Here is a 25104-nt window from a genome sequence, read left to right as displayed (position 1 = left end):
ATTGCAGCATCTCTCTGAAGTGCTAATGCTTATTTGTGGGTTGTTCAGCAGCTCTCGGGTGCCTGCTACAGAGAAAGTGTCCTGGCTGCCACCAAGCTGGGTTAATGTTCCTCTTGTCCATAGGTTGTTAGCCACATGCTCTATAAAGACATTCAGAAGTGCCCGCTCTAGTCTAATTCCTCAGTGTACACTCCTAACTTTCTCTTCTCTCCCATTCCTGTGCAGAGGGAGTGTATTTCTATCCATATTGGCCAGGCTGGTGTCCAGATGGGCAATTCCTGTTGGGAATTATATTGCCTGGAGCATGGGATTGAGCCAGATGGATTCTCCCCCAGTGAATTCCCAGGGCAAGCAGACTCTTCCTTTGGGACCTTCTTCAGTGAGACAGGATCAGGGAAGTATGTACCCAGGGCAATATTTGTTGACCTAGAGTCTACTGTCATTGGTAAGTCATGGAAGGTCTCCAAAACTCTTGGGGGTGGGGGCAATAACTTCTCTGTACCTGAAGTGTGGTGTTGGCCACCTAAACTCTTGGAAGCTAGCAGCCTCACCATGTAAAACTGCCTCTAAATTAGTGCAAGTAACTTGGTAGACAGCAGATCTTATGCTAGTGACACTCATGAGATCTCGATCCCCTCCAGATGAGATCAGGACTGGGATCTACCGCACGCTCTTCCACCCAGAGCAGCTCATCAGTGGCAAAGAAGATGCTGCCAACAACTATGCTCGGGGCCACTACACCGTTGGGAAGGAGATCATTGACTCTGTTGTTGACAGAGCTCGTAAAATGGTAAAAACCTTGTGGAGGGTCGTCTGCATAGCGCTCTGGTTGCTTTTGCCCTGGCTGTCAAGAGATGCAATGGGCTGGGTGGCTGGAGTGGAGAGAGGGAGGCAGTGGTGAGACTAAACCAAGCATATCTTGGTTGGCTTGAAAATGCCACTGTGACCTGGAGCAACACAATGGGATGCCTGTGGGTGTAGGTCTTGCTGCTTGGGACTTAAGGGGAAAACCAGGGACTCAAGATGCCCCCAGCTTAAGCAGGAAAAGAAGCAGCTGCGACTTGACTGTCCAGGCAAGAGGGCTTTCCCCTAATGTGTGTAGGGTTTGCTGTGTCAATCCTGATCCAAAATCTTATCCCAAACAATGTCACATCTCAGCTTCTGGATAGTGGCTCCCCTTAGACCTCTCTTCCCTAGTGTGATAGTGTCTGGAGCATAAGGTTTCACCCACACAGACCTCAGAAGTGCTGTGATAACACTTGATTTAAGTGGAAACTTGTAGTGACTTTCAGACTTCTCCTAATCTTCTTGACTGTTAGTATTGTGAGTCTCTCTGACCTAATACGTCACTCCCTCAGGCCAGGCCTCCTTTCCTCCAAAAGTAGAAGATAATGTAAAAGCAGCTTAATTTGCTGTGTCTAACAGATCCCACCTTCTAGAAGTGAGAGGGTTGTGTGTAAGCAGTAAAAAAAAAAAAAAAACAAAACAAAAAAAACCCAAACAAACAAACCAAAACCCACAAACGCCCAAAGACTTGATCTTGATGGTTAAACACAGAACTTTAGCTTAAATCCAAGGACACCACAATAACTCCATTAACTCGGTCCTTCTGGTTCTTTCCCTGGTGCTCCAGACTGAGCAGTGCAGTGGCCTCCAAGGATTCCTGGTCTTCCATAGCTTTGGGGGAGGCACAGGCTCTGGGTTCACCTCCCTTCTCATGGAACGGCTCTCTGTGGAGTACAGCAAGAAGTCCAAGCTGGAGTTCTCTGTGTACCCAGCCCCACGGGTCTCCACAGCAGTGGTGGAGCCCTACAACTCTGTCCTCACCACCCACACTACCCTGGAGCACTCGGACTGCTCCTTCATGGTGGACAACGAAGCCATCTATGACATCTGCAGCCGCAACCTGGACATTGAGCGTCCCACCTACACCAACCTCAACAGGCTGATTGGGCAGATAGTCTCGTCAGTCACTGCCTCCTTGAGATTCAATGGTGCTCTGAATGTTGACCTGACTGAGTTTCAGACCAACCTGGTGCCCTACCCACGGATACACTTCCCGCTCACAACCTATGCACCCATCATCTCTGCAGAGAAAGCCTACCATGAGCGGCTGTCTGTGCCGGAGATCACCAATGCTTGCTTTGAGTTCTCCAACCAGATGGTGAAGTGTGACCCACGCCGTGGCAAGTACATGGCATGCTGCCTGCTGTACCGAGGTGACGTGGTGCCCAAGGATGTGAATGCAGCCATCGCAGCCATTAAAACACGCCGGTCGATCCAGTTTGTGGACTGGTGCCCCACAGGCTTCAAGGTGGGTATCAACTACCAGCCTCCCACGGTGGTGCCTGGGGGAGACCTGGCCAAGGTGCAGCGGGCTGTGTGCATGCTGAGCAACACCACGGCCATTGCGGAGGCATGGGCCCGTCTGGACCACAAGTTTGACCTGATGTATGCCAAGCGAGCCTTTGTGCACTGGTATGTGGGGGAGGGCATGGAGGAGGGGGAGTTTTCAGAGGCCAGAGAGGACCTGGCTGCCCTGGAGAAGGATTATGAGGAGGTTGGAAGGTACTCTGCAGATGGAGAAGATGAGGCTGATGAGGATGAGTATTAATGAACTGCAGTCTGTTCTTAATGAAGTCAGTCCTCTGTCATAAGGCTAAATTGGTTCTGAGTGCCTGGAGGTGCTAAAGGGTTGTCCTGAACAGCAATGCTACTGTTTGACGTATTATACCTTTTCTGCTTGCATAGTTTATGCTCTCATAGTGCACTTCTGTAGCATGGGTGTCTTGAGCTTTATCACACTGCTGTTTATTGGTGAGTGAAGCTGAATAGGTGCCTGACTTAGTGCTGGGGACGCATCCTGCCTAGGCAGAGGATCTGGATTTCTAATCCAGGGGAATGTTGCAAGCTGCCTGCTTTGGCTAAAATGGCAAACTCTTGCTCTAGCTTTTACTGTAAAAGCACCTTTTAATTAGAAATGCACCTGTATACTTCTATGCAACTGTCTTTTTTTTATTATTATTATTTGAATAAAGATTTTCTTTCTCTGAGTTCTTTGGACTTAATGAAGATTTATTCTGTGGGGTGGTCCCTTCTGTGTGGATGTTGTCCTGGGGAGAACAGCAAATGCTGATAAGAGTGTGCTCTGGGCAGGTCATCTGTAAGGATCATCAACAATAATTATTGCTGTGAGGCAAGTGTCTTATATCCTGCAGGGACTTGTCTGTCTGGAGCTGGATGCTGTTCTTCTTGCCACCAAGAGCAGCTTGGAGGAAGCATGTCTGGGAGAACAGGGAACCCCCAGTTTGACCAGTGCCATTACAGGGAGTGGCACCTGGGCAAAAAGTACTTTTCTGGTGGGGCTTTACCTCACCATCTTTGGTAAAGCCTGTTTGTTGCCCGAGCAAGTACTGGCTGGTGGAGCAGTGCTGTAGCTGTAGACTGGGGTCTTGCTCAGGGGTTGGTGCAAGCATGAGCTCAGTCCTGTGCACCTGGGGTTGGAGTTTGCCCTGAGGAGGTGTGCCAGGCCAATGTGATGGAGTGGCTCAGGAGGAAAAGCAATGAAAAGCCTCTGATAAGATATAGAGAAGGAGTGTTCATAAGCCTGTGGGGTAGGAGAATGGCTGGCTCCATGCTGCATGGAGTTATACACCATATTTGTTTGTTGTATACCCACTCCTCATTTTAATGCTGGGTTCTGTCTCAAAGTGAAGTCAGTCTCCCTCTGCCCCAGACCTCCTCCATACCCTGTAGCTACAGCTGCCCCCTGTCCTAATGGGGATGTGATTCTGGAGATGTTCCCAAAGTGATGCACTGGCAGGTACAGCCAGGGATGGTTAGAAGGATGGAGATGTGTTGCTGCCTCCTATAATTGGGAGGTGGAAAGAGCCCAGAGCTCATTGTTAGCTGCAGTTAGCCTAAAAAACCAGGGTGCTGGGAGCATGAATAGACAGTAGATGGGTCCTCCCCTCTACTGTTGGGCTGAAGCCTCCTCTGTGCTCAACTCGCTGCTATGAAATTACCTCAGTGAAAACGTCAGGTATGGCCCACTGCTCTTGGGGAGGGTCATGATCCTGAGGGCTACCACCTTTCCCTGGTGGCTCTATTTCCCACAGCCAGCTAAGGCTGGAAGCCACTGGTCCAATCCCCCAAAAATGTGACAGCAGCCTGGGGTGGACACAAAGCAAGCATCACTCCTGCTTGGAGCCACAAGCTGACCCAGTATAGCTGAGCAAGACAGGAGTACAGCCACATGCTCCTGCAGCTTGGAAAGCAATCAGCACAGCACCAGGGCTGATGTAATTGGAGCAGTTGTTTATTACTGCAATCAATTACTCCAGTATGTCTGTCTGCACAGACCCACTCCTGCCCTCCTATGAATGCAGTGAGAGAGGGAAGGAAAGGATTTTCCTTGGCGAGGGATCAATCCTGTGGCTTTTGGGGAGTCAGCATCTCTGGCTCAATGGCCATAGGCAATGCTTTATCAACTTAATGAGTGGTGGATTGTACAGACCCACGCCGAAGAGCAGCACACACTTCATTGCACAGCTTCAGCTTTATTTTCTCTACCTGTGTGCTGGAATAGCCAAGCTGGTCATAAAAAACCCCACTCCTGTGAACAGCAACCATGGAGCAGCCTGCGGGATCTGCTTCCAGCACATTGCTCCAGCCCATTTTCTATTGTTAATTACTGCTGGGGCAATAGGGGTAGATCACAGGCAATGGGGCAGAGTGGTTCATCATTAGACTAGACTATTTCAGTTGGAAGGGACCTACAATTATGATCTAGTCCAAGTGCCTGACCACTTCAGGGCTGACAGAGTTAAAGAAAATTAAGGGCATTTTCCAAAAGCCTCTTAAACACTGGCAGGCTTCAGGCATCGACCACTTCCCTAGGAAGCCTGTTCTAGTGTTTGACCACCCTTATGATAAAGAAATGCTTTCTAATGTACAGTTTAAACCTCCCCTGGTGCAGATTTGAACCATTCCCGCATGTCCTGTCACTGGACACCACAGAGATCAGCACCTCCCTTCTGCTTCACCTCCTCAGGAAGCTGTAGAGAGCAATTAGGTCACCCTGCAGCCTCCTCTTCTCCAAATGAGACAAACTAGATAACTGCCCTGCAGGGAGGAGGCTCAAGGTACACACAGAGCTCTGCCAGAGACTTCTTATAGGGTGTCAGGCAAGTTCCCTCTTCTTCAGTGCTGTTAATCCCAGATCCAGCAGCAACTGCTGCCTCTTGCTTCCATTCCATGGCATGATGCAAGCTGAGAGCTGTGTCAGGAGCAGGTGTGGAGCTCTGCATGGGGCCAGTGGTGATGAGGCTGCTTAGGCTGGGTTGGTCTTCAGCATAGGGTGACACAGTCTTCAGCTGGCTGGGGTACAAACTGCCTCACTCCATCATCGCTTCTGGGTTCAGCTTGTGGCCATCGCACACAGATATGACAGAAAGGAACTTGCTGCCATTGCAAATTGATGAGCCTGAAGCTCAGGAACATTCACAAAAATGCCCTGATGGAGCTGCAAGGCTGTCAAAGCACTGGGCAGGACTGTGCTTTGGCTGCAGAGAAGCACATGTCCCCAAGTGTCCAACAGCCAGACTTTTCCTCCACTCCCAGCACCGGTAAGAGCTGCGCACCAGGCTCTTGCCATACAGCTCTGCATTCAAGAGCTATCAAGCACACCAGAAGATTTAAAATGAGAAGAAAAAAAAATGAAAATAGTACTTTTAGGAAGCAGGAGGCTGACTCTCCACGAATGCAGAGTATTCAGATCCATAGAGTTTAAGCTTTTCCAGTACCATAAAATTAAATGGTCTAGATGCAACCTCAGGCCATCAAACATGGTACAGCTACTCTGGCTGCCATGCCTTCCTCCTGCAGCATTCAGTTTATGGGTAGTGAGATGACCTGCCTTGCCAATGGACCACAAGGAAAACAGACCGTGTACTCCAAAACAGGACCCCTATCCAAGGGCATCTATACTGAGGAGAAGAAAAGTGCTCCCACCAAAAAAAAAAAATAAAAAAAAAATCAAGCAATCGTTACTCAGCTCCTGACCAAGTACCTAGGAGGGGAAGGCAGAGCTGGCATCACCTTGCCTGAGGTACTTTCTGCTTTGTCCACTCTTTTTTTGTTGGTTTTTTTTTCCTCTGGAGGGAGGTTTAGTCATCGCTTCAGGGTCTACATCAGTCCTCTTGAGAGAGGCATTTCCCAACACATAAAACTGCACCTGGTGGGGCCAGGAGGCACAGGAGAGCTCGTTCCCTCTTCTGCAGCCATCACACTGCCAGCTCCACCAGTGTTGCTCCCAAAGGCAGAGGGCAGTTGGAGGTGAGACAGCCCCCAGGATCTACCACTTCCATGACCTTGGGAGACTGCCACCCCCAGAAGCCCAGCTGAGTAATGGCAAGTAGAGACAGGCTTTAATAATAACCACCCCCCTCCACCCTTCCGTTGGGTTGTTTAAACCTTCCTCCAAAGCAAAGGCTGTCAGCCCTTCAATTACAGCCTGACTGCAGATCCAGCTTCCCCATCATATCTCAGCCAGCTCCCTTTCTTGGATCACTTACTGGGAGGGGAGTACCCAGTGGAGAAATAGCCTGCTGTGGTCCAGGGGAGCTGTAGCAATCAAGTTAATTCCCCTTTTTCAGCTTATTAGCTGTTCACAGGGATTCCTGCATCGCTTTTGCTGAGTGGCCATCACCCAGCACAAGAAGGAAGAAGTCTAATGCCAGAAACATCTCCCTGGTTTAGAGCTAGGACATTGTTTGGGTGCTTTCACAGGGCTCTGACAGACAGCAGAGGTATTTGAATTCTCATCTCAACTCCAGTTACGGTTCCAGGCAGGCCGGGGAATGCAGGACATAGATTGCTTTAGCAGGGCTCTGCACGGCAGCAAGGGACCAGGGAAACCCGATCCCACCCCCCTGCTATGCCTTGGAGCAGCAAGCAGCACAGAAAACCCAGAGCTGGCCGTTTCAGCACACTGACAGGGCACGGGCAGCCAGTGCTGAGCACAACCATCACTTCAACGTTCACTGTAACACGGCAGTCCCACCCCAGGGCAGATGGCTCACATCATGCTGTCACCCACCCCAGTTCACAGGGCTCCCCCCAGCATCTGCAAGCAGGAAAGCCCTACAGATAGGACTACAGTGACCAAGGCAACATGGGAACCACCCTGCAGCCACCACAAGCCAGAAGAAGATGTTTTGCTAATCACTATTTATTTAGTCAACTTTGTACATGCATGAGACTTGACCAAAGAGTTGCTTTCAGACAAGCTGTAGAGTTTCTAAGTCACAGTTCCTCAGACCCAGCCCACCAACTCCTTTCCCTGGGAGGGATTGGCAGACTAGGTTACAAAAAGCTTCTTCCAAGCTGCCTTCCCACAGGTAAAAATATTATTCTTCTCCATCTGCTGAGTCCCTTCCAACCTCCTCATAATCCTTCTCCAGCTCCCAATTATAGGAGGCAGCAACACATCTCCATCCTTCTAACCATCCCTGGCTGTACCTGCCAGTGCATCACTTTGGGAACATCTCCAGAATCACATCCCCATTAGGACAGGGGGCAGCTGTAGCTACAGGGTATGGAGGAGGTCTGGGGCAGAGGGAGACTGACTTCACTTTGAGACAGAACCCAGCATTAAAATGAGGAGTGGGTATACAACAAACAAATATGGTGTATAACTCCATGCAGCATGGAGCCAGCCATTCTCCTACCCCACAGGCTTATGAACACTCCTTCTCTATATCTTATCAGAGGCTTTTCATTGCTTTTCCTCCTGAGCCACTCCATCACATTGGCCTGGCACACCTCCTCAGGGCAAACTCCAACCCCAGGTGCACAGGACTGAGCTCATGCTTGCACCAACCCCTGAGCAAGACCCCAGTCTACAGCTACAGCACTGCTCCACCAGCCAGTACTTGCTCGGGCAACAAACAGGCTTTACCAAAGATGGTGAGGTAAAGCCCCACCAGAAAAGTACTTTTTGCCCAGGTGCCACTCCCTGTAATGGCACTGGTCAAACTGGGGGTTCCCTGTTCTCCCAGACATGCTTCCTCCAAGCTGCTCTTGGTGGCAAGAAGAACAGCATCCAGCTCCAGACAGACAAGTCCCTGCAGGATATAAGACACTTGCCTCACAGCAATAATTATTGTTGATGATCCTTACAGATGACCTGCCCAGAGCACACTCTTATCAGCATTTGCTGTTCTCCCCAGGACAACATCCACACAGAAGGGACCACCCCACAGAATAAATCTTCATTAAGTCCAAAGAACTCAGAGAAAGAAAATCTTTATTCAAATAATAATAATAAAAAAAAGACAGTTGCATAGAAGTATACAGGTGCATTTCTAATTAAAAGGTGCTTTTACAGTAAAAGCTAGAGCAAGAGTTTGCCATTTTAGCCAAAGCAGGCAGCTTGCAACATTCCCCTGGATTAGAAATCCAGATCCTCTGCCTAGGCAGGATGCGTCCCCAGCACTAAGTCAGGCACCTATTCAGCTTCACTCACCAATAAACAGCAGTGTGATAAAGCTCAAGACACCCATGCTACAGAAGTGCACTATGAGAGCATAAACTATGCAAGCAGAAAAGGTATAATACGTCAAACAGTAGCATTGCTGTTCAGGACAACCCTTTAGCACCTCCAGGCACTCAGAACCAATTTAGCCTTATGACAGAGGACTGACTTCATTAAGAACAGACTGCAGTTCATTAATACTCATCCTCATCAGCCTCATCTTCTCCATCTGCAGAGTACCTTCCAACCTCCTCATAATCCTTCTCCAGGGCAGCCAGGTCCTCTCTGGCCTCTGAAAACTCCCCCTCCTCCATGCCCTCCCCCACATACCAGTGCACAAAGGCTCGCTTGGCATACATCAGGTCAAACTTGTGGTCCAGACGGGCCCATGCCTCCGCAATGGCCGTGGTGTTGCTCAGCATGCACACAGCCCGCTGCACCTTGGCCAGGTCTCCCCCAGGCACCACCGTGGGAGGCTGGTAGTTGATACCCACCTTGAAGCCTGTGGGGCACCAGTCCACAAACTGGATCGACCGGCGTGTTTTAATGGCTGCGATGGCTGCATTCACATCCTTGGGCACCACGTCACCTCGGTACAGCAGGCAGCATGCCATGTACTTGCCACGGCGTGGGTCACACTTCACCATCTGGTTGGAGAACTCAAAGCAAGCATTGGTGATCTCCGGCACAGACAGCCGCTCATGGTAGGCTTTCTCTGCAGAGATGATGGGTGCATAGGTTGTGAGCGGGAAGTGTATCCGTGGGTAGGGCACCAGGTTGGTCTGAAACTCAGTCAGGTCAACATTCAGAGCACCATTGAATCTCAAGGAGGCAGTGACTGACGAGACTATCTGCCCAATCAGCCTGTTGAGGTTGGTGTAGGTGGGACGCTCAATGTCCAGGTTGCGGCTGCAGATGTCATAGATGGCTTCGTTGTCCACCATGAAGGAGCAGTCCGAGTGCTCCAGGGTAGTGTGGGTGGTGAGGACAGAGTTGTAGGGCTCCACCACTGCTGTGGAGACCCGTGGGGCTGGGTACACAGAGAACTCCAGCTTGGACTTCTTGCTGTACTCCACAGAGAGCCGTTCCATGAGAAGGGAGGTGAACCCAGAGCCTGTGCCTCCCCCAAAGCTATGGAAGACCAGGAATCCTTGGAGGCCACTGCACTGCTCAGTCTGGAGCACCAGGGAAAGAACCAGAAGGACCGAGTTAATGGAGTTATTGTGGTGTCCTTGGATTTAAGCTAAAGTTCTGTGTTTAACCATCAAGATCAAGTCTTTGGGCGTTTGTGGGTTTTGGTTTGTTTGTTTGGGTTTTTTTTGTTTTGTTTTTTTTTTTTTTTACTGCTTACACACAACCCTCTCACTTCTAGAAGGTGGGATCTGTTAGACACAGCAAATTAAGCTGCTTTTACATTATCTTCTACTTTTGGAGGAAAGGAGGCCTGGCCTGAGGGAGTGACGTATTAGGTCAGAGAGACTCACAATACTAACAGTCAAGAAGATTAGGAGAAGTCTGAAAGTCACTACAAGTTTCCACTTAAATCAAGTGTTATCACAGCACTTCTGAGGTCTGTGTGGGTGAAACCTTATGCTCCAGACACTATCACACTAGGGAAGAGAGGTCTAAGGGGAGCCACTATCCAGAAGCTGAGATGTGACATTGTTTGGGATAAGATTTTGGATCAGGATTGACACAGCAAACCCTACACACATTAGGGGAAAGCCCTCTTGCCTGGACAGTCAAGTCGCAGCTGCTTCTTTTCCTGCTTAAGCTGGGGGCATCTTGAGTCCCTGGTTTTCCCCTTAAGTCCCAAGCAGCAAGACCTACACCCACAGGCATCCCATTGTGTTGCTCCAGGTCACAGTGGCATTTTCAAGCCAACCAAGATATGCTTGGTTTAGTCTCACCACTGCCTCCCTCTCTCCACTCCAGCCACCCAGCCCATTGCATCTCTTGACAGCCAGGGCAAAAGCAACCAGAGCGCTATGCAGACGACCCTCCACAAGGTTTTTACCATTTTACGAGCTCTGTCAACAACAGAGTCAATGATCTCCTTCCCAACGGTGTAGTGGCCCCGAGCATAGTTGTTGGCAGCATCTTCTTTGCCACTGATGAGCTGCTCTGGGTGGAAGAGCGTGCGGTAGATCCCAGTCCTGATCTCATCTGGAGGGGATCGAGATCTCATGAGTGTCACTAGCATAAGATCTGCTGTCTACCAAGTTACTTGCACTAATTTAGAGGCAGTTTTACATGGTGAGGCTGCTAGCTTCCAAGAGTTTAGGTGGCCAACACCACACTTCAGGTACAGAGAAGTTATTGCCCCCACCCCCAAGAGTTTTGGAGACCTTCCATGACTTACCAATGACAGTAGACTCTAGGTCAACAAATATTGCCCTGGGTACATACTTCCCTGATCCTGTCTCACTGAAGAAGGTCCCAAAGGAAGAGTCTGCTTGCCCTGGGAATTCACTGGGGGAGAATCCATCTGGCTCAATCCCATGCTCCAGGCAATATAATTCCCAACAGGAATTGCCCATCTGGACACCAGCCTGGCCAATATGGATAGAAATACACTCCCTCTGCACAGGAATGGGAGAGAAGAGAAAGTTAGGAGTGTACACTGAGGAATTAGACTAGAGCGGGCACTTCTGAATGTCTTTATAGAGCATGTGGCTAACAACCTATGGACAAGAGGAACATTAACCCAGCTTGGTGGCAGCCAGGACACTTTCTCTGTAGCAGGCACCCGAGAGCTGCTGAACAACCCACAAATAAGCATTAGCACTTCAGAGAGATGCTGCAATCTCCCCAGCAAGGCAGATGCAGAGAGCAGGGTGTTGTGGCAGGTCCCTCCGCATCCCAACACTCATATTGCTCAAGAGCCCTGTTACAAGAAGCAGGCCACCACGCCCAGCTGCTGAATCTACAGTACATGGTGGCTATCAGGTCCAGCTGCTCATGGTTTCTTCTCTTTGCTTTGCTGATCCTGCCTTGGGGCAGGAGACAGGGCACAGACAGCCTTCCCAGGTACTGTATCTGGTGCTCTCAGCTGCAGAGGAGGGAATGATTCAGCCCAGCCAGCCTTAGGCAGCAGTGGGAACACTCCCACCATGCTCCTCCCAGGGAGGTACAGGCAGACTTCTCCCTGCTCAGACAGCAGCAGCAGCCCTCTGCTTCTCTCTGATGGGAGAAGCCAGTGCTGTTGAGCTTCAAGAACTGACTGTCAGAGTAGTTTCTCATCTCCATTTAGATTAGATACAGCTATGCAGGATCACCGATTAGAGACAGCTGGAGAGAATCCAAGCAAGAGAGCATTTCTTCATTACCTCCATACAAGACTAGTAATTGCCCCATAAAGCAACTGCTCTTGGCTTGGCTAGAGAGGAGTCCCTGTACAGAAAGTGTGGTTGTGCTGTTGAACTCCTTGACACAGGAGGCTGTGAAACCCAGGCTTTTGGGCTCAAAGAGACTGGACTAGAGACTTCTACTGAGGCTTACTAAGGGAAAAAAACCACGTCCATTTCAAGAAGCCCTGAGCTACAAGATAAGAAAGTGTCAGATGGGCTTACCCAAACCTTAGTCTGCCTTCACCATCTGCTTTTAGCTGTGGCCTAGGCAGGACACTGCACCAGCACAGCAACTCTCAAGTTATCTTCTTGCAAGAAGCCTGGCACAGCAGGACCCCTACCAAGCACAGACACAGGGCAGCAACATCCTCCACTACAGCAGAGGGTCCTGCCCTGAGTGTTGATGTTTAATATAGCAGCCCTCAGCCACCACCACTGCACTTCTCTTCCTAAAACAGTCCCAGGACAGCCTTAGCCACCCCCAACGCCAAGGACAGAACAGGGATGCTGAACCAGTCTCCACAAGGAGAGACCTTCATCCCCTGTTCCAGGTCTGCCCCAGCCCCACAGCAGCACCAGATGGGCACCTAGCTCAGTCATGTATTGAATACCACCAGCAATACCTTCAAAATATCTTCACACAGAAGGATAAACAGGTCTGAAGGCATTTCAGCAGAGTAGCCCTCCCTAGGTCAGGAAGAGGGGGACACCAACATTTGCAAAGCCAACCCAGCACTGGACATGCCCAAGCACAAGCTCTGCACCTTTAGGAACCCCTTGTCCAGGGCTCACATGCTCCCCCATACCCCACAACCAGTTTTACACCCACGGAAGCACACAGCCAGGGGCAAAACATCTCACTGGGAAAAAAAAGCCATCGCCAGCCTCACCCTCCTGCGGAGCCAGGCAGGACCAGCCCTGACTATCAGAGAGCAGACCCACAGCTACTCACCATTGCTCCAAACCTCCAGGACCCCTTACCACACTTATGAACCACCTCCCTGAGAGCACACCCTATCTGCCTCCCTCTTGGGCTTTTTATAGAAGGTAGAGCTGGGCTCTCTGCTAGAGGGGTCCCTCCTGTTCCCTCCTTGTGCAGCCACCTGCTGGCAAAGGGTTCAGGTGTTTCTGCTCCAGGAGGGATAGCCATGTGGGGTAATCAAGGTTCTTTGAAGGATTTGCACCTGCAAACCCATAGAGTTTGGAGTTTCTTTGGCTTTTAAATATTCATTCAGAATTGCTTTCCCTACGATGTCTAAGAGCACTTTCTGTGAAATCAGAAAAGGAGCTTTGAATGGTTATTTTTTGGGGGTGGGGGAGCATGTGGAATTATTTATTTATATATTTAAAGAATTATGCTAATTTTTAAAACTTTCGTTGCCATCCTCAGGGCTGGAAATGTGTTTTCTGTGTTCCATTGCCCTTTTCCAAATGCAAACAGCACGTCTGTTGAATCTCTTGGGGATGGACAGGAGTTGCAGAATGGGGCTCCTGCCCTGGGGTAATGTCATGGGGCTGGGATTGGTTCTCCAGCACTGGTGCCCCATGAGGAAGCCAGGCTCTCCCAGCTCCAGGGCAGTGTTGGCCCATCGAACGCAATCCAGCTGCCCTGGCTGTGCCTGAACTTTGCAGCATCCCCCTTTCCTGGCCCCAGGCCATTGACAGTGCAGAGAGTGGAGCTCTCCCCAGCCTGTCCCGTGGAGATGGGCCTCACTGCCAGAGGGGAATGTAGGACCTGTGTGGTCCTGGAACACTGGTGGAGATGGGACTTTTCTGTTCCTCAGTGTCCCTTCTCTAAGATAGGGATAAGAGCTGTTAGGTGGCAAAAATTCATCAGAGATGCTGAGGCTGTTCTGTGATGTGGGGCTGATGGATGTCTGGGGGGACTTGGGACAGACAAGGAGAGAGGTGACAGTATATGGCATAATGCCAGGACTGAGGGGCACCAATGTGACCACCACTTTGCAAATGGACAATGGTTTTATTCTCCGTGCAGCATATAAAAAAGCAAAACCTCACGGACATGGGATGTCTCAGAGGCCAGAAACACAAGTTGTAAAATCTGATTTAGACTTAAGACATGGGGATGGGCTTTACGGGACCTACTAAGTCTCGTGGTCTGGTGCCCTGGATATGGGTGGTTTACCCTCTGCCCTACCACCTCTCTTGGGTTCAGTGGGAAAGTTGGGGTCTTCTAAGAAGAGGAACAGAAAATGGGACTGCCCCAGGGCACAACTCACAGAAAATGGTCAGGAAGGCAACAGTCCAGAGTCACAGCAAAAGCACGTGAGAGGGACATAGAGCAGAGCAAATCACCCATCCAGCAGCCAGTGGGTCTGCGGCTGAAACTGGGGGCAGTTTCTTATCCTTCTTCAAATAATTGGGTTGCTTTTGCATCTTTATGTGCTCCTATTCATATCACAAATCGTGTTGACAGAGTTCCATGCAGAGCTCCTGGGTGGCCGGGGGTAGCCCTGTTCCTGGAAGAGTTGGTTACAGCTGGCCCAGCTCAGAGCAGGACCGGACATCCCAGGAGTGGGACAAAACATTCCAAGAATGGGACAGGACATCCCAGAAGCAGGCTTTGATGCCACCAGGGATGGCTCCCTCTAGGTGTATCTGCAGCCTGAAGTGCATCTCACCACCCTGCTTAGGGATCATCTCCTGATATAACTCTGCCATGTTCCCTTGCTCTCTGTCCCGAGGTGCATGGGCAAACTCTGCCTGTGGTTGCTGCTGGAAATCATCTTGGTTTTTTTAGCCAAGACCCCATGGATGTGAGTGTGGATACCTCCTTGCACAGTGGGAGTGCATTTTTGGCCAGATGCTTGATGCCCATTGAGTTACACTGCCTGAATCCCTTCCTCAGCCAGATGGGCATGGGACCTCCTTGATCCCAGGATGAGGTTCAGGATCTGCTGTCCTTGGGGGCTGTCTAAATCACTGCAGCATCTCTGGTTTGCTCTGGTGTGGGTGAAAGAAGCCTCTGAGCATTATCATGTGGAGGAGGAGAAGGAGGACGAGGGCATTCCTGGAGGTCTGGGAAGAGCTGGCTGCCTGGGGTAAGGATTATGAAGAGACTGGAGGGGACCTGGCAATGGAGGCAGGCAGGTATGTTGTGAGTGTGCAGCAACTGTGCACCCATGCCTGAGCAAACCTCTCTTTTTGAGTGCAATACCAAGACTTCCTGCATGAAACGGCAGGAAAGACCAAATCCTCACCTGGCTTTTACAAAACTGCACATATCACCCCAATCAACAATGATGTCTTTTCCAAGCACAGCAGCCTTGGCTCTACATGTTCCCAGGCACAGATGGGTGCTGATGGAGATTTCAGTGCTCCTATTTCTATCCAGCTTCCTCAGGAAATCTGGCTCCTCCAACATCTGCATGTGTTTCAGCCCCTCCAAGCAACCCCTGGTCTCGCCTGGCAGAGGTTGAGAAGGAGGATTAATTTTGGGAGGGTTCGTCCAAGCCAGTGCCGGGTGTGTGTGAGACTCCCTGGCGGGGATGCAGCTGGGGATGGAGGATCTCTGCTTTCCCCATCACTCACTATCAGCTGGTATCTGCTGTCCCTGTCTCAGCTTTGCACGTGCAAGCACAGCCTGGTGCCAGCAAACACCTTGGCTCATCTGCTTCCGTGGTGTCACTTCAATGTTAATTGCCTTCATTAAAGGGGATCAGAAGCTCACTGAGCTCACTCAGCGTGAGCCCCAGGCGTGTGATGTTTTGATTTCCAGGCACCAGTGGGGCTGAGATATTCCCATTGTCTAACCTGGTGCTGGAGAAGGACCTCAAAACCAGGGATGGTGCAGATCCCCATGGCAGCTGGTGGGGGACAAAAGCCTGTTCCCAGCCTGGACCAGTGCTTTACTGGAGCTCACTGGGGAGCACAGGGGAAAGTCTTTTCAACTTTCTGCTCAGAGCAATGATTTCTCCCTCGGCTCTGAGCAAATCCCTGTTGCTCCTTGCTGCCCAAGGTTACTCTAGACATCTCTGCACCAGAAAAGGCTGAACTCTGACAACCTGGGGCACCTCTGGACAACCCCACAAAGGAACGAGAGTATGTCCAGCTGGGTGCCCAGACAGGTCTGACTTTGCTGTACCCTGCTTTGCCTGACCAGATGTGAGTGGGCGTGTGTGCCTCAGTTTCCCTGGGTGTAAAATGGGGACAATGCCTATGTCCTGCTGAACGAGAGCTCAACATACCAGTGGGGGATAGATGTGTAGGGTGTTGGGCTATAAAAATGTATAAAGCTATATACATAAAGTGTACTTAAAGGTCAATATAGTGCAAGGCTACAGCGGATTGCAACAAGGAAAGACCTCGCCTGTACACCCTTGGAGCTGAGGCAGGAGGAGGCCATTGCACAGAGATGCTGTGGGCATGTTGGTGGGTCGTCTGCTGGAGATGTGTGCTATGAGAGGAAGATGCTGAAGGGCCTGGTGTACTCCTTTTTTTTTGTTTTTGCTTTTGGGGGTTGGGTCCTGAGTCCCTGGTCTGTGGATCGTCTAGGATCCTTGACCACCTGAGCATGGGCTTGCTGGGGCCGAATTCAGCTGTGTTGCCTCCTCTGGGTGCTTGGTGGGGCGGCGAGGAGATGCCTCCACCTACATCTCCTCAGATGGAGCTGGTGAGTCCATCTGCCAACCCTTCAACTGGAGATCTATCCCCTCTTAATGTCCCCCCGGAGTGCTCTGGCCATGCCCTAGATGGAGCTGGTGGGAGCTGCTTTGTTGCTTTTGATAAACATCTTCTGGGAAAGAAAGGCCAAATTCTCTCCATCTCCCATGCCTGCTACATGCAGAGATGGAGGTCAGAAGATGAAGTTTCATCTTGGAGCGGGGCTGGGAGGTGAAGAGAATGGCAGATTTAGAGGAAGGGATAAATAGTCTAAGGTGAAGGGGTGGGAGCTTGGTGAGCTGGGCTTCAGTGGAAGGTGGAAAAGAACAGCGTGAATGTTTGTGTTGTTGAATGTTGAAGTCTGCGCATAGGGAGCTGAAGCTCTACCAACTGAAAAACCGGTACAGAGGTCTACCAGGAAAGGCAGAGTGGTGGGAAAGGTGGGCAGGGATAGACTGGGCAACATGGACAGACCCCATGAGGTGGATCTGGAGCAGCCAGGGAGGCACCTGCAGCTCTTGGGGTCCAGACTCACCTGAGGCCGTGGGGTGGCCCTGACCAGTGCCAAGTGATGACTTGGGAACACTTGTGAAGGGCCATGTGGATCGGAAGGTTGATGCTGTCCCAGCTGCAACTGCTGAAGGTGCTGGTGGGGAAAGGAGTGGTTGTAAAACAACCTTAAAACCTAGAGAGTCCCCAGAAGGGGAAACTGGGAAATTCCTCTTGAGGTCCCCTGCCCATTCTTGCTTTTCCCTTTCCAATGCAGTAATGATTGTGTGTAGGGACAACTTGTGTATGGAGAATTTGGGAGGGAGTAGGGTCTGGATGGTGGTGGAGACAGGGCCGTGAAGTTGAGCTGGAGGGAGGTTTTGGAAACCCAGTGGGCCCAGACAGGCCTGATCGAGCACCCAGTGGAGGCGATGGGATAACAAAGCACTGGAAACTCAAGAGATTGTAGCTTTAATTAGAGACCTTCCTGAGGCAATGCGTCCCTTTGCCCTGCTGCAGACACAAGCCTCTTCCCCGCGCGTGGAAATGTCCAGCAGGAGGGATGGAGGAGATCAGGAAGGAGAGAAGGAGGAAGTAGAGGTATGAAAGTTAGGTAGCTCTATGGGTCAAAAATATACAACACTGATATCGTACACGGCCATCAGTCCTGTCTGGCCAGCAAGCTGGGGCCAGGTGGTGGCCCCTTGCAGCCAGCCCAGCTCTGAGTCCCCCCTGCCCTGTGGGGGGTCACTTCCGCCACCCGATTTGGGCCACGAGGTGAGCATTGGCGGCGGCCTTTGCCCGCAAGTTCTTGGCTTTGGCGATGTTGAAGAGAATGTTCATGATGTTGGTGGGGACGTCGAGGGAGAGGGTGACCTTGGTGCGGCGGTCGCTCTTGGCCCGGTTTTGGTACGTCTTCCCCTTTACCTGTGCCTGGGAGACATATTTGTAATGGCCTTCACCTGGGAACATCCTTTTCCCCATCTCTTCATCCACCGCATCCTCCCCCACCTCCTCACCTGACACCTCCTCTGGCGATGGCAAGTTGAAACTGCGCTTGTCCAAGATGGTGTTTTCTTCTGGGCGGCTCTTCTGGGCTTCAGCAAGGGCCGCATTAAGGCAGCTGAAGATAGAGGCGGCGCTGTAGAGGTGGAGAGCTTGGCCAGTCTCGGCAGCACAGAGGAGGGCAAGGAGGAGCAGCAGCCTGGTGTGGGCCATTGTGGTGGCCTGCCCAATGGAGAGAGTGAGGGGAGGGCAGAGATGGGCATGAGCATCCTGCCGGGCCCAGGATAGAGCACCATTGTCTCCCCATCCTCCCACATCCCATAGACCTGGGTCCCTCTCCCAGATTCTGCACTCTTGGTTTCACCTCCCAGGTCTCCCCCATCCCCTCTAATGGTTAGGACAGGTGGGTGGGAATCAGTTGTCCTGGGGCCTCCTCCTCCAAGGTGCAATCCCCCAGCCCTTGGTTTTGGGGTGCTGGGTGGGAGGTGGAATGTCCAAAATGCTTTGCAAAGCTGCAGTCTCCATGAAGGAAAGGATTTGGCCATCCATTTGCTGAAGCACCAGTGCCTGCTGCAGGAGAGACGGTTTCTACTGTGGGTACCTCCTTGCCTGGAGGAATCTCATTGCAGCCTCCCTGCAGCCCTCTCTACCTTGCTAACTCCTCCATGGAGTAACTGTGGGTACCACCAGGTGCTGTAAAGGTGGGTTTTCCTTTCAGCTCCTCTCTGGTCAGTCTGAAGCCACCAGAGATGTTTCTGTGCTCTTTGAAACCAGAACTTGCCCTTCCACCTGTTCACAAAACTCCTTCTGAAAAGGGCATGAAGAGTGGGGGACAGTCAGCCCCAGTGCTGGAGGTGTGATCTGCCACCAGTCCACTGTGATGGCCCCATGTCCCTTCTCCAGCCCTGACCCTGGGTGCTCCAGGGCTGCCTGTTACCCCATGGCTCCATGCCCAGGACCCCCCTCCACCCTGCGTTCAGGATGGGCTGCCCCATCTGATGGCCCATCTAGGGTGCAGTCCCCCTGTGGACAGCCCTGCCTGGGGACCTGGGGCCACCTCCAAAATAACATCATAGCAGCGTCACTCCCTGCTTGAAAGACAGTCATTTCTGGGCCTTGAGGGGGACTGAAAACCTTGGGATAACCCTCCTGCTCCACAAAACCTCCCCATCTCTGAGTCCTGTCTCTCCCAGAAGCGACCCATTGCCCTGTATACCCACCCGAGCATTCAAAAAGACCACCGAAAAGGCCACAGGGGATCTCATGGTGAGGGTCTTTGCCCCTGTCGAGGTCAGAAAAGTGTCCCTGGGGCCAGCCCTGAGGGCACATGGCCCCTCCAAGCGCCTGGAGGTGTGCTGGCATTCCCGATCTTCAGACCCCACCTTGTGGCAAGGGCATCGCATGGCAAGCCCTGGCCAGGGGACAGTCCCCGGGGGTGCAGGGCCCTGCCTGGGGCTGGGGTTTCATCACTGATTTGGGGTCACGAACTGCTAATTTATTTCCCATGGGGACAGGAGTGTGGAGGTGTCAGGGAGGCTGGGGAAGCCCGTGGGAAGTTCTTTCAGAGCAGGATGGCTCCCTTGGGTCTCCATGGATGTCTGTGTCTTTGGGGATGGAGTATGTGCATCTTCTGGGTATGGAGGCTGTGCACCACTGCATAAGGGGCTGCTGGGTGGGGGAGATGTCCTCAGACCCATCAAAATCAAGTCAAATCACTTGCCCTAGGAGTTGTCACCCTGGACCTGCTCTTCTTCCCCCTGAGCCGCGGTCCCTGAAACTGCTGTCACTTTAACTGTCCATCACCGTCCTGTGGAGGGGGAGACTGGGACAGGTTTATCCCTTTAACCCTGCCCTTTGCAGTCCCTCAGAGGGGGAGAATGGGGCAGGTCGTACAGGCAGGATTTGAAGGACCTGTTTAATTTCCACTCCTTTGCCTCACATGCCCCTGCACAAAACCCCACAGAGACACACACACCCCCCCCCGCCCCAGGCAACAGCCACCCCCTTAACTCTGCCCTGTGTCCAGAAGAGAGACAGAGGACATGCAGCAGCCATGGCACGACCCAGGCAGCACGGGGGAGGAAACCTTTCCCCAGGCACACAGCCCCCATGCAAGAGCAATTCAGGGCCCAAACCTCTCCTTCCTTCAGCCCCAATTCAGACATGTAAACACTGGGACTTAGTTTTTTGCTTGCAAAAGCTTAACAGGATGAAGATCTTTCTCCTACCCCAAAACCTCCCCCTTTGCAGCTGCGTTTCAGCCTCAGAAGGAACAGTCCCCCTCACAAAAAAAAAAAAAAAAAAAAGAAAATCCTGGCAGCCCCTGCTAGCAGGGTGGGTGGCATGAATTTAGAGGCTGCTAAATTTCCCACCCTTGTCTACAACCCCTGCTCTCCCTGGGACCCTGGTCCTGAGCTGCTGGGTGGAGAGGCAGAATATCTTCAAAAGGCCTTGCAGAGCTGGCACAGCTGCTGGGAGAGACTGAGCTGGTGTGAGCTGCCGCTGCCCTCTCCAGAGCCGCGAAGCAGCGGCTCCTCCTTGCCTCTGTTTCACAGCTGCCTCAAACGGGTGGCTTGGCCCGGCAGCCAGCTCGGGCTTTCTACACTTAGCAAAACTCTTTGGGGACCTTGGCTGAGTGAGGGGAAAGGCAGAACAAGGGGGTAACGTGGCTGAAATGCAATTCCCCCGGCCCCCGAAAAAAGCAGGAAAAGAAGAAACCCCACATGCGGTGGATCTGAGGAAGTCTGAGTTAAACCTGCCGCTGCCGGAGGGTGACCTGCGGGTGCCATTCCTCAGGGTGGAAATTGCCGGGATGCCCGTGAGCAATTTACAGGCATTACACTGAGGTGGTGCCGACAGCCGCGGCAGGACCATCTGTATCAGCTGAAGATCTGCTCTCAGCTTTAAAGAGAAACGTCTATTGCTCCAGCAAGGCAGCTCCGGCAAAGTGGGGACAAAGTGATGTGCTGGTTGTCTTGGGCTCCTCGGCAGCAGAGGCGCTGGATTAAAGCTATTTTCTTCCCCGTCAGAAAGTAAGTCTGGAATAAAATACTACTGTGGATGAGACCTATAGACTCTTAAAACTCTTTCTGTCTGATGCTGCCTCCACTTTCCTAATGAATCTCTCCTGACAGTGCTGATTCTTGGGCTCCAAAATTCAAGCTGACCCAGTGGGGACAGGGCTGTGCCCTTGTCACCTCCCCATTCCTTTAATCATAGCAGTGATTTAGATCTCTACTTTTCAGTTTCCCACAATTTCCAAACCTTTCCCATGCTGCCCAGCCTGATTGGTCTCAAAAAAATTTTATAATAATAAAAAAGAAATTTTTTTGCTTAGGAGTGATAGTGAGGGGATTCTCTTAACACAATTATCTTGAATTGCTTTTCCCTGTCCTGCTATTTTTTTCTTTTTAATTTTTTCTTTTTTTTTTTTTTTCTTTTTTTTTTTTTCAGAGAAATGTGGGACCTGATCTCCCGAGGAAAGCACTGAAATATTTAAAGTTTGTGCAAATGAAGGTGGCTGCTGGTTAGTAAATGAAATCCAGGCACTCACCTGGTAGTCCTTGGTGGTCGCGATGGGAAGGGGTTTCTGCGGTCTCACTCTGAGGAGAGAGGCATCAGGCGCGGTCCCCTCAACTTCTGCACCCTTGCTTTTCTTTTATTGTTATTAAGAGGGCTGTGATATTTTTTCTCTCTATGGAAACGCTTTCCCCCTCCCTCGTGTATATATAAAAATGAGCGATCACGGGGTTTGCGTCGTAACTCCAGACGTGGAGCCTTCATTTGGGTATGATTTCATTAAAATGAAATCAGAGGGAGCTGGCAACGTCACAGGGCTGCGGTGCCTCTCCCCATTCAGAAGGGAAAAAGGGGGCGGGGGAGGGAAGACGTCTGAATCTGACAGCCTGGGAAGAGTCACCCGAAAAAGAGGCTGTTGCCAGTGCCGGGACTTTGGAGGATCACGCAGACATACTTTTCCCCCTGCTTCTCCAGGTAGCCAGGCACTTGGTGCAAAGATATTTTAAATGCAGAGGTTTTAATGCCTGTTGGGGTTTGCGGTACTGATTAACAGTGTTATCCCAATTAATGTGTTTCTGTTTGAAGAATGGGGCTGGTGCAGCACCTTGGCAGCATTTTGCTCCAGGTCGCCGCTTGTAACTGCCGTCCAAAGCAGGGACAGAATTGCCCTGCTCACACTGGTCTACCTCTGCCTGGTTTCCCATCTCTAGAGGGTTTTCTTCTCCCATGCAGGCAGGAAAATCTATGGAAGACTGAAATTTCGTGAAACTTCTTCCAGGATGTGGTAGCATGGTCCCAGGTGCAGCATGGAGGTAGGGATAATGTATGTCTCGAAAAAAACCACCCTAAAACTCCCAAACCCACTGAGGTCCAGCAGAATTAACTCAGATTGCACCGAGCAGCAGCAAGTCAGGAAACACCCCTAGCCTGGGTTCCCAGTAGCGCTCTGGTCCTGGTGTGGTCAGAGGTCTCCTGAAATGCCCCATGGCACTGGTTTGCAAGCAAAGGTGCTTTGTGCTACAAAAAGGATGGGGATGGAGATCTCCCTGCTGGAAGCAGGTGTTGCTCCATGTGAGCCTGACATGAGACACCCGAAGGAGTCAGGTCTCTGGTGGAGGGTCCCTCTGATGGCCACCACAGATTTGCAGCTAGGATGGGGGGTCCTGGTGGCCCCAGAACTCTGCTCAGCCCTGCCTGCTTATCAGAGCTCCTCTCTGAAACCTGCTTGGAAATGCCATTGTTACCTTCTTCCAGCAAAGGGCTGGTGCTGTGCAGTTATCCCTCGGAAGGAACAAATTCTACCAAAAGTGGGGAAAATCCTCTGAGCAACCACAAGAAAAGTAATAGCAGCCAACAGTGGCCCTGGATGGGCTCCAAGTTAGGAAGGGGAGATGTTCTTGCTCCTGGACCACACCAGTGATGGTCAGAGCAGCTCCTTTGGAGAAGAGGAGCCATGATTGTGGATATTCTAGGATGAGCATCTTTGAGCTTCTTTCCCAGCCCCTGAAGATGCTGGCTGTTATCTGAGAGGCAGCGACCAGTAACACTGAGAGCTCCCCTTTGGCTTCAGTCCTGGGTTGAGCATTTTCCCCTTAATCACCTACAGCTGTTGGCTGAGACACATCAGGATCCACCGCTCCAGCAATTCACTCCTCTTTCATTTTCATTTGAAGCTTTCATCTCCTGGACTGACGTTTTCTTTTCCCCTCCTTCACTGGGACCTGGAAGGCAGTTTGGTTATCCAAATCTTTGGAGACTTTGGACGTATTTCTGGGCAAGCAAAGCCACTTGCAGACTTTAACACAAAGAGCTGGGTAGGAAACTCCTTTAGAGGGACTTCTTCCCAGCAAAAGAGAGGGAAAACACCATCTGGCCCGCAGTCCTCTCTCCCTTCCCTCTGGCAAACACTTGTGGGCTCATTTATTGCAGAGGCACGAGCTTTCTCTAAGGGCTGCATGGTCCCTGGAGCTGATGAAACCCTTCAGCTCATGCTCTGCAGTGAGGAAGCAGTGATAGATGAGAGCTATTTCCAACCTGTCCCCTGCGGTGGAGGTCCATTAAAAATGATTTCCCCTTGTGGTCATCGTGGATGCATGAGTGCTGATCCTCAGCAGCCTTCGCTTCCCCCTGCTTGGCTTGTGTCCTGCCTTTCCTTGACGTCCACGGGGTAAGAAGGGCTTGAGTCAGCACCGTTACCTGGTAGCTTAATTAGTGTTGGTGGATCAGGGGACATTGCAGGGCAAGACCTGAAGCTTGGCAGGAGGTATCTAACTAGCTTTTTGAAATATATGCAATTCTTTGGGTGGTGCTAAGCTCCACCCAGGTTTGACTCAACCTGGGATTGACTACCCATGGAAGAAAGCTTTGTGCATGGGCTGGACAGTGAGGGCTTTGCCAGTGTTTCTCTCCCATCATGCCTCCTTGGAGAGGTGTGTATTGCATCCTTCCGCCCCCTGAGGGCTGCAGATGTTTGCTATGGTCCTTGCAGAATGATCGGGAGACCCTTGGACCCTGTTTGGCTTAGACGACTGATGGCCCTGCATGCTTCAGGCTGGGTTATGAACTCACCGCCCCTGATTTTGTTGGTCTGGAGATTGAAGAACGGGGTTGACCATGTAAATACATGTGGGATGGGAGCTCTGGGTGCTGACCTGGGCGACATGTGCATCATGAGTGGTGTGTGGGTGCTCAGAAAGTGGGTTCCCTTCTGTCTACCAGAGCAGGATGTCTCCACCCCATGCTCTGGCATCACATCCCATTGGATTAAAGAAGCACTTAAAAAGGGCTGGGGGAACAGCTGAAAATATCTCTGGTGGCATTTTGGACTCAGTTGTCACCTGCTCAGAGGAGATCATCTGAGGGATATAAAAGATGTGGAAAGGTTGTTGCTTCTGGCATGGGTCATGGGTCTAGCATCCCCTGGCCCCAAAGGTAGGGCAAAACTGGTACCCCAGAAATCAAAGCCTGGTGAACCCCTCTGACACAAGGACTTGGTGTCCAACATCACCTCCAGGAATTTCAGGTGTTCAGGTAAAAACTGAAGCCTTGCTATTGCCAAAATCACTGGGAACTTGTGATTCAGGTACCTGGGGAAGGGAATATAGGTTAAGGAAAGGCACGATGTCAAAGTATATTAATTAAGCCTTCCTAAAACTCACTTTCTCCCAGAGGTGGTGAGGTCTTTAACTTACTTCAGCACATCTAAAAAAGTAAATTAAACTATATGAAGACTGTAAGCTGGGATAGGGTAAGGTCTATTTAGCTGCCCCCACACAAGCGATGGCTGCTCTACCTTTGCAACCATCCCATCCCTTCTGGTGGGGTGGTGGTCCTCTTTTACAGAAGCTTTCCTGAGGTTGAGAGGAAAGCATGTGTGATGGAGGGAGAACATGTGAATGTGTGTTTTTTATCCACTGTGATGCTTCAGGCTGGGCCCATGGATTGTGTGTAAATGGTTGGAAACGGGATGTTCAGCATTTCCTAGCCTGTGGCTGCAGTAAGGTGACTTGGGGACATTGGGGAAGGGCTGATTCCCATACTAGGAGATCCTGTGGGACCCTGAGGTGGTGTTTGTCAGTGCCA

General features: G+C 51.2%; 3 protein-coding genes across 3 annotated transcripts; 1 reads left to right on the top strand and 2 right to left on the bottom strand.

Moving 5' to 3' along the window:
- The first annotated feature begins 252 nt into the window (after positions 1-252).
- Positions 253-2728, top strand: LOC130143416 (tubulin alpha-3 chain-like). Its single transcript, XM_056326111.1, has 3 exons — positions 253-445; positions 642-790; positions 1634-2728. The coding sequence occupies exons 1-3, from the start codon at positions 268-270 to the stop codon at positions 2612-2614; spliced, it is 1308 nt and encodes a 435-aa protein (XP_056182086.1). The 5' UTR covers positions 253-267; the 3' UTR covers positions 2615-2728.
- Positions 2729-8625: 5897 nt separating this feature from the next.
- Positions 8626-17000, bottom strand: LOC130143417 (tubulin alpha-3 chain-like). Its single transcript, XM_056326112.1, has 4 exons — positions 16984-17000; positions 10899-11116; positions 10554-10702; positions 8626-9711 (listed from the first exon to the last, which is right to left on the bottom strand). Exons 1-4 carry the CDS (start codon positions 16986-16988, stop codon positions 8731-8733), a joined length of 1353 nt encoding a protein of 450 aa, XP_056182087.1. The 5' UTR covers positions 16989-17000; the 3' UTR covers positions 8626-8730.
- Positions 17001-17745: 745 nt separating this feature from the next.
- Positions 17746-18216, bottom strand: LOC130143418 (urocortin-3-like). Its single transcript, XM_056326114.1, has one exon. It carries the CDS (start codon positions 18214-18216, stop codon positions 17746-17748), a length of 471 nt encoding a protein of 156 aa, XP_056182089.1.
- Positions 18217-25104: the final 6888 nt, after the last annotated feature.

This window comes from Falco biarmicus, unplaced genomic scaffold (assembly GCF_023638135.1).
Source record: "Falco biarmicus isolate bFalBia1 unplaced genomic scaffold, bFalBia1.pri scaffold_27, whole genome shotgun sequence".
Classification (NCBI taxonomy): Eukaryota; Metazoa; Chordata; class Aves; order Falconiformes; family Falconidae; genus Falco; species Falco biarmicus.
The sequence above is the reverse complement of the archived record's forward strand: the minus strand, read 5'-3'. Positions and strand labels throughout refer to the sequence as shown.